This window comes from Aptenodytes patagonicus, chromosome 25, assembly GCF_965638725.1.
Source record: "Aptenodytes patagonicus chromosome 25, bAptPat1.pri.cur, whole genome shotgun sequence".
NCBI lineage: Eukaryota > Metazoa > Chordata > Aves > Sphenisciformes > Spheniscidae > Aptenodytes > Aptenodytes patagonicus.
The window spans coordinates 4,440,838-4,452,710 of NC_134973.1; the positions used below are offsets into that span (position 1 = coordinate 4,440,838).

At 69.6% G+C, this 11,873-nt stretch overlaps 4 protein-coding genes across 4 annotated transcripts in view; 2 read left to right on the top strand and 2 right to left on the bottom strand.

Moving 5' to 3' along the window:
- ELL (elongation factor for RNA polymerase II) overlaps positions 1-405 on the bottom strand; it is a 53,300-nt gene extending 52,895 nt beyond the window's left edge. Inside the window, exon 1 of the mRNA XM_076359382.1 lies at positions 260-405. Coding sequence (XP_076215497.1) covers positions 260-394 — 135 coding nt within the window. The 5' untranslated portion in view covers positions 395-405. The remainder of the gene's footprint in view (positions 1-259) is intronic.
- A 693-nt stretch (positions 406-1,098) lies between these two features.
- FKBP8 (FKBP prolyl isomerase 8) lies at positions 1,099-7,210 on the bottom strand. The gene is made up of 8 exons (XM_076359393.1): positions 6,735-7,210; positions 6,391-6,560; positions 6,122-6,210; positions 5,595-5,812; positions 5,348-5,520; positions 5,139-5,216; positions 2,680-2,817; positions 1,099-2,034 (listed from the first exon to the last, which is right to left on the bottom strand). Exons 1-8 carry the CDS (start codon positions 7,012-7,014, stop codon positions 1,948-1,950), a joined length of 1,233 nt encoding a protein of 410 aa, XP_076215508.1. The 5' UTR covers positions 7,015-7,210; the 3' UTR covers positions 1,099-1,947.
- A 548-nt stretch (positions 7,211-7,758) lies between these two features.
- KXD1 (KxDL motif containing 1) lies at positions 7,759-9,906 on the top strand. The gene is made up of 5 exons (XM_076359420.1): positions 7,759-7,827; positions 8,148-8,248; positions 8,355-8,507; positions 9,040-9,086; positions 9,459-9,906. The coding sequence occupies exons 2-5, from the start codon at positions 8,154-8,156 to the stop codon at positions 9,692-9,694; spliced, it is 531 nt and encodes a 176-aa protein (XP_076215535.1). The 5' UTR covers positions 7,759-7,827; positions 8,148-8,153; the 3' UTR covers positions 9,695-9,906.
- Positions 9,907-10,922: 1,016 nt separating this feature from the next.
- UBA52 (ubiquitin A-52 residue ribosomal protein fusion product 1) lies at positions 10,923-11,797 on the top strand (the record flags this gene model as incomplete). Its single annotated transcript, XM_076359429.1, is given in 4 exon segments — positions 10,923-10,998; positions 11,214-11,333; positions 11,449-11,535; positions 11,695-11,797. Coding segments are annotated over 3 exon segments (293 nt in total), but the record flags the coding sequence as incomplete, so codon positions are not given.
- Positions 11,798-11,873: the final 76 nt, after the last annotated feature.

Genomic DNA, 11,873 nt, shown 5'->3' on the forward strand with positions numbered 1-11,873 from the left:
TCTCACCGGGGAGGGCCTCACACTGAGCGACACCCCCCCCCCCCCGTTTCCCCGGTCATCCGCCGGGGTCCGCCCCATCACACACCCGGCAGCAGCAGGACCGGGCCCCCCCCCGCCCCATCCCATGAGGAGGCCCCCCCCAACAACGACGCCGGTGCCAACCCCGCCGGTGCCGCCCGCGGGGCTCCAGCCAGGGCCTCGTGGCGGCCGCCCGCCCGCCGCGGGGCCGTGCCCGCCGCCCCACGCCCGCCGCCCCTACCTTACAGGCCTGGTAGCTCTCGAAGGCGCGCAGGGCGCTCTCCGTGAGCTTGACGTGGAAGACGGAGACGCGGGTGCCGCGGCCGAGGCGGCCGCAGGACAGCCCGTACCCGCGCTCCGCCTGCAGCGCCGCCATCTTGGGACCGTCTCCCCCTCCGCGCCTGGGCCGCCGGGGCCTCCCGCCGCCGCCACGCCCCCTTATGCATTATTCATGAGCCGCCCGGCCGTCGCTCCGCCAGCCCCGCCCACCCGGGGCGCCTGTTGCTGGGGCGAGGAGGTGGGCAGCGCGCGTTCCCATTGGCCGGGCCCCGCCGGCCGCCGCGCCGGATTGGGAGATGGGACGAGGAGGCGGGGATACGCAAACGAGGGCCGCGGGGCATGGCGGGGAGGGTGGTTTGGTGCAGCCCTCCAGCGCTGGAGGACCCCGGGGGAGGGGGCGGCGGGCGGGCATCCCCCGGCCACGGCCTGGGGGGGAGGGGGGGGGAACGGGACCTGGGCGATCCCCCCCAGCCAGGGCCCGTAGGCCCCAGGTCTCCCCCCACCCCGGCAGGGCCTGGGGGCACCCCAGGGCGCAGCTCCCTGCTCACCAGGCCTCTCCAGAGCCAAGACAACCCCAGCCGTGGAGCATCCCCTGCCGCAGAGGTTGCTCCCTCCAGCCGCTGCTGCGCCAGAGCTGTGCGGGCTCCGTAAAATTTCCCCCCTTGCCCCCCAAATCAAAGAGCCGCTCCCGGCCCCCGCTGCAGCCACGTGCGTGTGGCAAGAGGGGGGACACACACACACAGCCGAGAGGAACACCTCCCCTCGCCCCCAGCCCTTGCTGGCAATGAAGAGGCCCGGGCGTGAAGGAATTGTCCTTTATTTGGGAAGTTCACAGTCGGTTTGGGGTGGGAGGACGGTGCTACAACCCCCCCCCCCTTCCCCGCGAGCAGAGCTGAGACCGGGGCAGCGGCAGGCCCTGGGGATGGCCCCGGGCTGGGGAGAGCTGCAGGGCAAAGAGGGACCCCCGAGAGCTCGGACCTACAAGATACAGCCCGGAGAGGAGGTCTCCGGCGCTCCCCTCCCGCATTCCTCCCGCCGTGGGTTTCTTTGGCTTCCTTTGGACATTGCACACTCTGGGGAAGTGCTGAGGAGGGGAGCGGGTGCCTGTGGGAGGGCTGAGCCGCCGGCAGCCCCCCAGGACGTGGGGAATCTCGCTGCACATGCCCCTGGGCACGTCTGCACCGCTTCCCTTCCCGCAGCTGGGCCAGCCGCAGAAACCACCGTGCCCGTTCGTACCCACACGGCTTCCTTCCACGTGCCTCCCCCTGCCCGTTCCGCCGTGTCGGCAGGACCACGGCGCCCGCTGGGGCTCACCGGGCTGGGGACAGCCACGGTGTATCGGTGTGCAGGAGCTCCCGCTCCCCCCGACCCACTCAGGGCTGGGGGCTGAGCCCCTGCCGCCTGGGAGGGGGCTCGGGGGTCTCTGCTCTGCCTGCGGCTCCGTCCCCGCAGCCACGCCCCGCCTGCGCCGGGAGGAATACGGGGGGACATCAGGAGGGGGATCCAGCACCTCCGGCAGAGAAAGCATCTGTGTTTCTGCAACTGCGAGTCTGCGGGAAGGGGTCAGCAGAGCCCCGGGGAAGCCCCTTGGCAGGAGAGAGGCACATCCCGGTGCAGGTCCTGTGCCGCAGGGCCGCCCCGCCACCATCCTTAGTTCCTCGCCGCGATGACCACAGACAAGGCCACGCCACCGAGTGCGATGGCTGTTGCGCCGAAGAGCCACTTCCAGGGGATGGACTAAGGAGGAGAGACCGGCGAGGTGACGGGATGCACGCGGTGTGCCGTGAGCCCTGCCAGCAGCAGGGATGTGCCGCGAGCCCCGCCGGCAGCAGCAGGGACGTGCAGCCCTGCCTGTGCTGGCACGGGGCCGCGGGGCAGCACCGAGCTCCCAACGCGCATCCGAGATAACGCAGCCCAAAAAGGCAAGTGCTGCGTCGGCTCTGCCCAGCGCGTGGCCGGCACGTCCGTGGGGACAGCATGTGCTGCCGGCAGCCCAGCTGACAGCGCTTTCCACCGGCGCAGCCAGCAGGCTCCCGAGCGCGGCAGCTGGGAGCAAAGTCCGGACCCTCCAGCTGGCATCGCCAGGACCCGTCGGACAGAGCCAGGAGCACAGCCGCAGCTATCGGCATTTTCCTGGCAAGGCTGCCGGAGCACGTGTCCCCAGTTCCCGGCAGGCTCGCTGCCCTGACACAGCCCACCCTGTGGGTCACATCAGCATCCCCCCCCGGCCTGGGAGCAGGACTGCGTCGACCCCCAGGGACCTGGGGGGACACTAACACATCCCCCTGTGCCCAGCCCAGCGCTCCCCACCCCAGGGGTGACCCCCACCCGCTCTGCCACCCGCCCCCCCCCCTCCCCGGGAAGGTCAGCACCAGCCCTTACCCAGGGCAGCTTGTCTTTGCACTTCCCCGGGGCGCCGGCGGCCCTGGGATTCCCGAGCATCTTCCTGTACATCTCCGTCTCCACGTTCTTCTGGTCCGCGTGCTTCTTCACCAGCTTGGAGAGCTCAGCGTGGATGGTCTGGGGAGGAAAGGGCGGCGCTGAGGTTATCAGCCCCGCACCGTCCCTGCAGTATAGGGGAGGGGACAGGGACCGCAGTGCCACCACCAGCAGGTCCGATCACCCCAGGGCCGCGCAGGAGCTTCAGGAAGCAGCTTAGAAGCAGCCGGGAGGGGGCTGATGGCCTGATCCTGCCCCACTCCCCTGCACCGAGGGGCTGCACCAGGCTGGCATCGGACACCCAGGCCGGGTGCCCCGCGGGTCTGAGCGCCCCTCTGTCCTTTTTGGCCACCCAAGCCGTTCCCCGCCTGGCAGCGGGGAGCAGAGCCCAGGGCTGATGCCAGACATCGGGAAAAGGATTTTCTCCTTTAATTGAGATGGAAAAGTTTCTGCCTCGGGGACAGACGTGCCCGAGCTCTCCCACTTTTCTCTCTGGAAGCAGGCTGGGAAAGTGGGCTTAAACTCAGCCCGGTCTGAAGCGGGATTGCAGCAAGACCCAGGAGCGTGTCGGTACCTGCCCGGCTGTGCCAAGCGGCGGTGATGGCCGGGGCTGGAGGGAGCGCTGCAGGAGAAAGCTCTGCATCCTGCGCGGAGCTCACAGGCTCCCAAAAAGCAGCAAGAAGCGCCGGCGAGCCGAGCATGGCACCGCCGGCCGTTCCCCGAGCCCGAGCCCGCGGTGGCAGGAAGGGTGCCGTGGCCGTGCTGTGCCCTCTGCTGGGGACACCATGCTCCGGGCGGCTCCGGCGCCTCCCCGAAACACCGTCACCGCCACCGGCGACTCACACCAGCTCCGGCCCACATCGGCTCACCCAGAGACCGGCCAGGACTTCACCAGACCATGCCACGCTTGGCACGGCTGCCTTGACCGTGAGACTTCGGATGTCTGGAGGATGCAAAGCGGCAAAGCGCCTGCAGACACCCCCGAGCTCACCGGGGCTGGCACGTCGGTGGAGGACAAACGTCAACATCTCCTGCTCCCAGAACGTGCGTTTCCGAGGGGTTAGGAGAAGGGAGCCCAGCGGCCGATGGTCTGTCACAACTGAAAGGTGCCAACAGCCCCAGCAAACCAGGTTTTCTCATCCGAGGCAGGTGGAGCCAAGCATTTCTCGAGTCTGTTTTCACCACCTGTAGCCGTAGCCCGTGACTCACCGACACGTGTTTAATGCTGCCGTCTGGAGCGGCACCGCCGCTTCCCCGGGAGTCCCGGCAGCCAGCCGGAGAGGCCAGTAATTTGCTGTACTTGTGGTTTCACTGGTAACGTCACTGCCAGGCATTTTGATTTTTCACCCCTCTCCAATTAAAAGCTTCATCCGAATGGGCTGGCGAGCAGCAGCCCCGCCAACAGTGACGTGCCGGAGACACGCGGGGGGAGCTGCTCCCGGTGCTGCCTGCGTCGCTTGTGCTGCTCACGCACCTCTGCCACGGCTGCCCACCCTAACCTTGTCGGGAAGCGAAGGGTTTGAGATCCTGCTCATCCCTCCTCGCGGCGGATCTCAGACCACAGGCTGTGGGGCCACCGAGCACCCGCTTTCACAGGGCCCCGTTCCTACCCGTGACCTTCAGGCACCAGGGAACACCGACATGAATCGTGATGGTCTGGTGAAACGCCCAGGAAAGAGGCGGATAAAACGACAGACCCAGTCAAGGACTAAAGCCCACCTGTAGAACCAAGCCCCCCGCCTCGACCCCGCGCAGGCAGCACCTCCCTGCCTCTCCCCCAGCTCGCCCAGGCTCGCTCCTGCTGGGGCCCTTTCCTGGCGCCGGCTTTTGATTTCTCCCAAGGCTCCGGTCCTGCAGCTGATCATTAACCGACAGGAAATTCCTGACCCAGAGCTCACCCTGGCCCAGGCGCTGGACCGCGGTCTGGGCTTTCTGGGGCCGCTCCCGCCGCCCAGTGAATCACGCTCTGGGCTGCCGAGCGAGTCTGCGGGGACTCGGCTCTGCTCCACTTCCCGCAGCCGCGGCGCGAGCCGCTGGAGCCACCCGGTGAAGCCGGAGCAGCCAGGACCGTACACACAGGATCGCTGAAGCAGGGATGGGTTGGCAGGGAGTCCTGCCGCCGTAAGGACCAAAGGGCAAAGAGGGAGTCTCGCAACACGGAGATAAGGAACCCACCAGCCCAGCCAAGCTCAGGCGTTGCACCACGAGGTGCATCACCCCACGGCTGCCCAGGCCCTGGGGGCTATTTCCAGCCTCCCTTCAGGAAGGAAGCTGGGAACAGCTACGGGGGGCTTCAGCCTTCCACGGGGGACACCGAGGTTTGCAGGGACACGGACAAGAGGAGGGCGTCCTGCAGACACCCAGCTCGGCAGCATCACCGGCAGCACACAACAGCAGCCTACCTTGTTTGAAGGCTCCAGCTTCAACGCCGCCTTTAAGATGGGGATGGCCTCTCTATATTCGCCCTGCTGAGCCAGGACCTGGAAGGCGAGACAGGGATTGAGCAGGACGGCTGAGGTCTGTCCCTCGGTCCTGCCCTCCATCTGCCACGGCTGGGCCCGGCCACGCCGTGGAGAAGGAACGGCAGCGCCTGCCGCGCGCCCAGCCTCACCTTGCCCTTTCGGAAGAGAGCCTTGATGTTCCCCGGCTGGTGCTCCAGGACAAGGTTACAGGACTTCAGGGCTGCCTCGTAATGGTCCAATTTAAGCTGAGAGGCTGCCAGGTTGTTGAGACATTTCACCTTCACGTCCAGCAGCTCAGCCTCCTCGTCCGGGCTGAAGTCGACTGCAAAGACCCCAGAGCCGGGTTACTGGGGGAAGGGAGCCCGGGGGGCCCTCGCCTGGGGCAGGAGCAGGTACCTTTTGAGCTGGAGCCGATGACCTTGAGAGCGATGTCGTAGGAGTTGATGGCCAGCACGTAATCTGCCTGCTGATAGAAGAAGTTGCCGCGCTCCCGCTTGCGGTTGGCCAGCTCTATCTTCTCCTTCCCGCTGAGCAGCTCCAGGTCCGGCGCATCCCGAGCCCCCAGCAGCTCCACCTCCAGGGTGAGAGCCGCGTTGGGTGGGACGTCAGGGCTCCTGCGCAAAGAGGGGCACAAAGCTGTGGCACCGTTGCCACCTCTGCCAGTTCCACCAGCCACTGGGCCACATAGATTTAGCACCGTGGCCCAGAAATCAGAGCCACGGAAGTTCCCCAGGACAGGGCGCGATGCAGATCGTCCCCCCCGGGCAGGACACGCTGCCGTCCCCTGCACGTGGCAAGCGAACCGGGCCTCCCTGCCCTCGGACGCTGGGCTTGTTGGCTGGGCTGTCACCGGGAGCGCAGGGGACAGCTTTCACAGCCCTCTTTGGGGCCACCTTGCTCCCCCCCACGCCCTCCCCGCTCACCTGCCCTGAGCGCCGTAGCAGTACTTTGCATCTGACATGATCAAAGCCGTCTCCCCCATTTCCAGGAGCTGCACGCACAGGTCCAGAGCCTGCAGGGACCAACATCGTGGGGAGGCAGCATAAGCAAGGGCGGAGGGGCCACTTCCAACCCGCAAACGGGGATGTCACCGACCCCAAACCCTCCCCGCGCCCTCCCCAGGCGAGGTCCCGCCCCGCAGGGCAAAAGCAAGGCAGCGATAAAGCCAGGCAAGCTTTCTCCCAGCCCCGACCTGCAAGACGTCGCAGTCCCCCAGCGTGAAGGTGAGGGCAGGGTTCTCCTCCACCACGCTGCCATCCTCCAGCGTGGCCTTCAGGCGGACAGTCACGTCCTGGCCCTTGCGGGGACGGGTGTCCACCCCCTGGCCCGGCACCAGCGTCTTCTTCTTGAGCAAGCCGCTCCCTGGGCAAGGAGAAGCCGGAGGCGCGTCAGACCACGTCCGGGAGGGAAAATCCTGGCTCCCACCGCCCCGCTCTGACTCCCGGCCAGCCTTCATGGCGCGGGGAGCACCGGCGGAGCCACGGGGAAGCCCGAGCGGCCCCACAAGCCGAGCGCCCTCTTTCCCCGGGTTCTCACCCAAAACATCGAGCCACTCCTGGGGGTCCTCAGCCGCTTCCCCGCCGCCCTGCTCCGAGGGCTGGGCGTCCTCCCGCGGCGGGGCCGGCGGCCTGCCCACGTCCTCCAGCGGGGGCAGCTCGCTCAGGTCTTCCTCCTCCTCCTCCTCCTCCTCCTCCTCCAGGACCTCGAAATCCTCCGCCGCGTCCAGCTGAGCGGCGTCGGCCGTCGGCGACGGCTCGGTGCCGGTGCCTGCCCGGCCCGGGGAGCCGCTCCTCGGTTCCTCCCCGCTGGAGGCCATCGCGGCGGAGCAACCTGGGGGGGGGGGGGAGAAGAGGACGGAGATCGGGCCTGCGCTCACCGCGGGGGGGACGCGGCCGCCAGCCCGGACAGCGCCGGGGCCCTCCGCGGGGGGATGCGCGGCTCGGGCAAGGGGAGACCCCGCCGGCCCCGGGGAGGGAACGGGCCCGGCGGGGGAAGAGACGCGGCCCCGGCCCGGTGCCGGTAGCGGGAGGGGCCGCCCCGCGCGCCCCCCGCCGCCGCGTGCCTTCCCCCCGCCCGCGGGGCCCCACGTCAGCCGGCGCGCGCCGGGACTCCCCCTAGCAACGGCCGCCGCCGCGCGCCCCCCGCCGCTCCCACCTGGCCCGCGAACCCGCGGCCGCCGACCCCGCCCCGCCGCTCCTATTGGGCCGGCACCGCCCACCGCCCTGACGCCATTGGGTAGTGAGAACGCTCGTCAGCGAGGCGCCGGACGGGGCTCGGCGCTGCCTTAAAGGGGCCGCCGCGCAGCACCCGCTCCGCGGGGCGGGGAGGGGCCGGGGTGGGGGGCGCCCGCCGCTGGGCCATGGCTCGGGGACCCGTGTGTGCCCGGGGTGCGGTGCGGGGGTCTCGGCACTGGCACTGGGGTGGCTCCGTGACGCCCGGGGGGCTACCGGCCCTCTCCCTCCGCCAGCCGCCGCTACTTCCGGCTCGGCGCCGTGACGCACTGGCGCGCTGACGCCGCGGGGTCGCGCTCGGCGTGACCCCGCACCCGGAAGCGAGGCGCGGCTGCCGGTGCCGCCCCCGGTGCCGCTCCCGCTCCCGTCATGTGAAGCGGCGGAACGGGCTCCCCCAGGTGCGCGGGCGCTGCCGGCGGGAGGCCGCGGTGTCACCGGGAGGAGCCCAGGCCCGCGTGCCCCCGAGGGAGCCCGGTATCGGGGGGGGGGGGGGAGGGCGCGCTACCGGGGCCGGGAGGCGGCGGGCGGGCAGGGGACACGGGTGCGTGTGGGGCCGCCCTGGGACCGGGCAGGGCGGCGGGGAGCGTTGGGGGGTAGCTCCGGTACCGGCGGCATGGCAGGGGACGTGGGGGAGAGGGTCTCCGTTACCGTTCCTGGGGGCGCGGGAGGCTCCCGCCCCCCCGGCTGAGCCGTCCTCCCCCCCCCCGCGGTCCCGCAGGCCGCGATGGAGCCCACGGCCTCCCAGGTGTTCTGCGGGCGGGTGCTGGGCATGGTCAACGCCGAGGACGTCAACGCCATCATCCTGGCCCAGAAAAACATGTGAGTCCCGGGGGGGGGGGAACCGACCCGCGGGGACCCCGCTACCGGCACCGGGAGCCTCCCGGGATCTTTACCGAGCTCCGTCTGCTTCCCCCTCCCCGCGCAGGTTGGATCGATTCGAGAAGACCAACGAGATGCTGCTCAACTTCAACAACCTCTCCAGCGTCCGCATGCAGCAGATGAACGAGCGTTTCCTCCACCACACCAAGACGCTGGTGGAAATGAAGAAGGATCTGGACAGCATCTTCCGGAGGATCCGGTGGGCAACGGGGACGGGGAGGACGTCGCTGCCGGCGGGGAGGGAGACGGCGCGGAGAGGGCGGGGTGGCTCGTCAAGGCCTAGGTGGGCCGCGGGGGTGTTAAAACGGGAGACGAGGAGGAGCTCGGGGTGGTCTCGGAAGTAAAAAAAAAAAAATAGTCGGAGAGGGGGAAAACGTGCGGCCGCGCGACGCGTGGAGGCAGCGGGAGAGGAGCCGCGGAGGCCGGAGCTTTGGGATTCCCCCGATCCTGCTCCAGCCGGGGCGGTCTGCGCTCCCTCGGGGCGGCGGGAGGGACGGCGGCGCTGGCGCTGCTCGGGACGGTCGCGAAATGCCAGGACTCGGAGGAACACCCGGTGTGCTGAGCCGGGGGGGGGGGGGGGGGGCCGGGGAGGGAGCCCCCCGGCCCGAGGAACCCCCCGGGATTCGTTTACATCGTCCGTAAATGCCGGAGAGCGGAGGGAGCCGGCCGGGCGGCTCAGCCGCGGGTCTGTCGGCTTCCCCGTGAGCTGGGCTCGCTCTCTCCTCCCCTAGGACGCTGAAAGGGAAGCTGGCGAAGCAGTACCCGGAGGCTTTCAGCAGTGAGTGATTCCTTCCGACGCGCGGATTTTTCCGTCGGTTTTCTTCCCGTCCCTTTTCCCCGAGAACGCGTGAGGCGGCTCTCGGCAGGCGGGAGAAGCCGACGAGACGTCCAGGCGCGCGCCAGCGCGGGGCCGCTGCTGCGCTAAAAGCCCGGAAAGCTCCTCGATTATCTCAAACGCGGTCGCAAGGAGTTACAAGCGGCCGCTAATTTAAGCGGCGGCGGCGTTTTTATTGATCACTGCTACAAGCAGATAAAATTTAGAATTGGCAACGAGCAAATTCTTCTGCTGGGCGGCTCTGGCGTTGCGCCGGCAGCGCCTCCTCTCGTGCGGCCGCAGCAGGAAAACCAACGTTTGCGTCTTCCCTTCCAGACATCCGCGAATCTCCCATCCTAGAAGACGACGACGACTTCGACCCCGTCCCGAAAAGCACGACGACCACCATCGCTACCTCTGAGCAGAGCACGGAGTCCTGCGACACCAGCCCCGACATCATCTCTCCCACCATGAGTCAGGATTTCGAGGATTTATCCCAAGGCCGCTATGATTTACCGGCTGTGAACGGACAGAGTCTCACAGACGAAGACACGGCCAACGACCTGGACTAGGCGTGCGGGTCCTGCGCCGCCGCCCGCCCCCGGAGAACTTTCTACCTTGTATTTATATTTGTGTGTTTCTCTTTTTTTCGGGAAGAGGAAGCGAAGGCTGAGAGGAGCGACGGCCGAGCGAAGAAGGGCACCCTCCTGCCTCTAAACTGCCGCCGTAGTGTAAACCCCCCGACTCGCTTCGGGGTAAATCAGTAAAACGTGGGTTTGAAACGTCTCTCTCGTCTTTTCTCGTTCGTGCCGTCGGGAGAGCGGCAAAACCCCACCGTCCACGCAGCCCTTGGTGCGGAAGAGCCGGTTTGGGGCACGGGTGGTTATCTTTTCTCTTGAGGAGTGCCGTCTCCGAGGCTCACGTGCGTGCCCCCCCCCCCCCCCCACCGGTGCTCCGGCTTTCCTGCGGGTCTGTCCCTGCTGCCGATGGACTCGTGCTGGCTGCCTTCCCCGCGGCCGCTGCGTTTCCGCCTGCGGGAAGAGCCCCAGCCGGGTTTCCCTTTGGTTCTCGCCTGCGCCGTGTCGCGCCTCAGCCCCTCACGCTGAGGGCTTCCTGCGGCGCGCAGGCAGGCTGGCCTCTGCCCCTTCCCTCCCCGCCTCCTCACGGGAGGCCGGGAGACGGGCCCGGGCTCTGCGTGGCCTGCTGCTGCCCGCGACGGGGCCGAGGGGAAAGGGTGTGGGGATGGAGGCCCGGGCTGTGGGGTGGGGAGAGCGCGGGGCCGGTCCTGGGGGCCTTGGGGTCGGTTTGGGGCCGGTCCCAGGGCCTTGGGGTCGGTTTGGGGCTGGTCCCGGGGGCTTGGGGTCGGTCCCGGGGCCCTGGGGTTGGTGTGGGGCCAGTCCCGGGGGCTTGGGGTCGGTTTGAGGCCGGTCCCGGGAGCGTGAGGCCGGTCCCGGGGCCTTGGGGTCGGTTTGGAGCCGGTCCCGGGGCCTTGGGGTCGGTTTGGAGCCGGTCCCGGGAGCGTGAGGCCGGTCCCGGGGGCCTTGGGGTCGGTTTGAGGCCGGTCCCGGGGCCCTGGGGTCGGTGTGGGGCCGGTCCCGGGACCTTGGGGTCGGTGTGGGGCCGGTCCCGGGGCCTTGGGGTCGGTTTGGAGCCGGTCCCGGGGCCCTGGGGTCGATTTGGGCCCGGGCCCGGGCCCGAGCGAGGCCTTGACGGGGCCCGGCCCGCAGTACCGGGGCGGGGGGGGGGGGGGGGGCTCATAGCGCCTGCGCACCGCGGCTCCGCGGAGAAAGGGGCGGGGCGATGACGCGCCGGTTGTGACGCAGCCGCGGGCGGGTTCCGGTTCCGGCCCCCCCTTTTCTCAGCAGCGAGGCGGCGGGTGGCGGCGCGGTGCGGCTCCGGGAGCGGGGCCGGGACCGCGGGGGGGGGGGGGGGCGAGGGGTCCCGGGGGCTCGATCCCGGGAACGGGGAGTCGGGGGACCGCGTCCGGGCTGGGGGCGGGCGCGGCGGCCGTGGGGGGACGGGGGACGGGGACACCGGGGCCTGTCCCCGAGGGCCCGGCCGGGGGGTGACGCGGCCGCCGCTCTCCTGCAGGCGCGAACGGTGCCAAGATGCAGATCTTCGTGAAGACGCTGACGGGCAAAACCATCACCCTGGAGGTGGAGCCCAACGACACGATCGAGAACGTCAAGGCCAAGATCCAGGATAAGGAAGGTACCGCCGGGGCGGGGGAGCGGCGGGGCGGCGGCGGCGGCGGCGGCTCCCGCCCGCCCTCCCTCCCTCGCACCGCGGGCGGCCCCCCTCAACCCCCGGGGTTTCTCTCTCGCAGGGATCCCCCCCGACCAGCAGCGGCTGATCTTCGCGGGCAAGCAGCTGGAGGACGGCCGCACCCTCGCAGACTACAACATCCAGAAAGGTGCCCCGGCAGCCGGCCGGCTCCCGGGCTGGCGGGGTTTGGGGGGGGGGGACGGGGACGGGGGACACACACGGGGTACGGGGGCACACACGCGGTGTACCGGGTGCTCCCTGGCAGCGCCCGGCCCCGCCGTCACGCTCGTCTCCTCTGGTGTTTCAGAGTCCACCCTCCACCTGGTGCTGCGCCTGCGGGGGGGCATCATCGAGCCCTCCCTCCGCCAGCTCGCCCAAAAGTACAACTGCGACAAAATGATCTGCCGCAAGTACGTGTCTGTCCCTCCCTCCCCTCCCTCCCTCCCTTCCCCTCGCCCCGCCGCCTGGGGACCCTGCTCCCCTTCC

What these genes read in the sequence shown, in the direction of transcription:
- FKBP8 (XM_076359393.1), bottom strand. Translation starts at nt 7,014, where the DNA reads ATGGCCTCCAGCGGGGAGGAACCGAGGAGCGGCTCCCCGGGCCGGGCA. An exon ending in GGGACTGCGACGTCTTGCAG is followed by an intron (nt 6,211 to 6,390) that starts GTCGGGGCTGGG and finishes TGGTCCCTGCAG; the next exon opens with GCTCTGGACCTGTGCGTGCA. An exon ending in GCAAAGACAAGCTGCCCTGG is followed by an intron (nt 2,035 to 2,679) that starts GTAAGGGCTGGT and finishes TCTCCTCCTTAG; the next exon opens with TCCATCCCCTGGAAGTGGCT.
- KXD1 (XM_076359420.1), top strand. Translation starts at nt 8,154, where the DNA reads ATGGAGCCCACGGCCTCCCAGGTGTTCTGCGGGCGGGTGCTGGGCATG. An exon ending in ATCCTGGCCCAGAAAAACAT is followed by an intron (nt 8,249 to 8,354) that starts GTGAGTCCCGGG and finishes CTCCCCGCGCAG; the next exon opens with GTTGGATCGATTCGAGAAGA. An exon ending in GTACCCGGAGGCTTTCAGCA is followed by an intron (nt 9,087 to 9,458) that starts GTGAGTGATTCC and finishes CTTCCCTTCCAG; the next exon opens with ACATCCGCGAATCTCCCATC.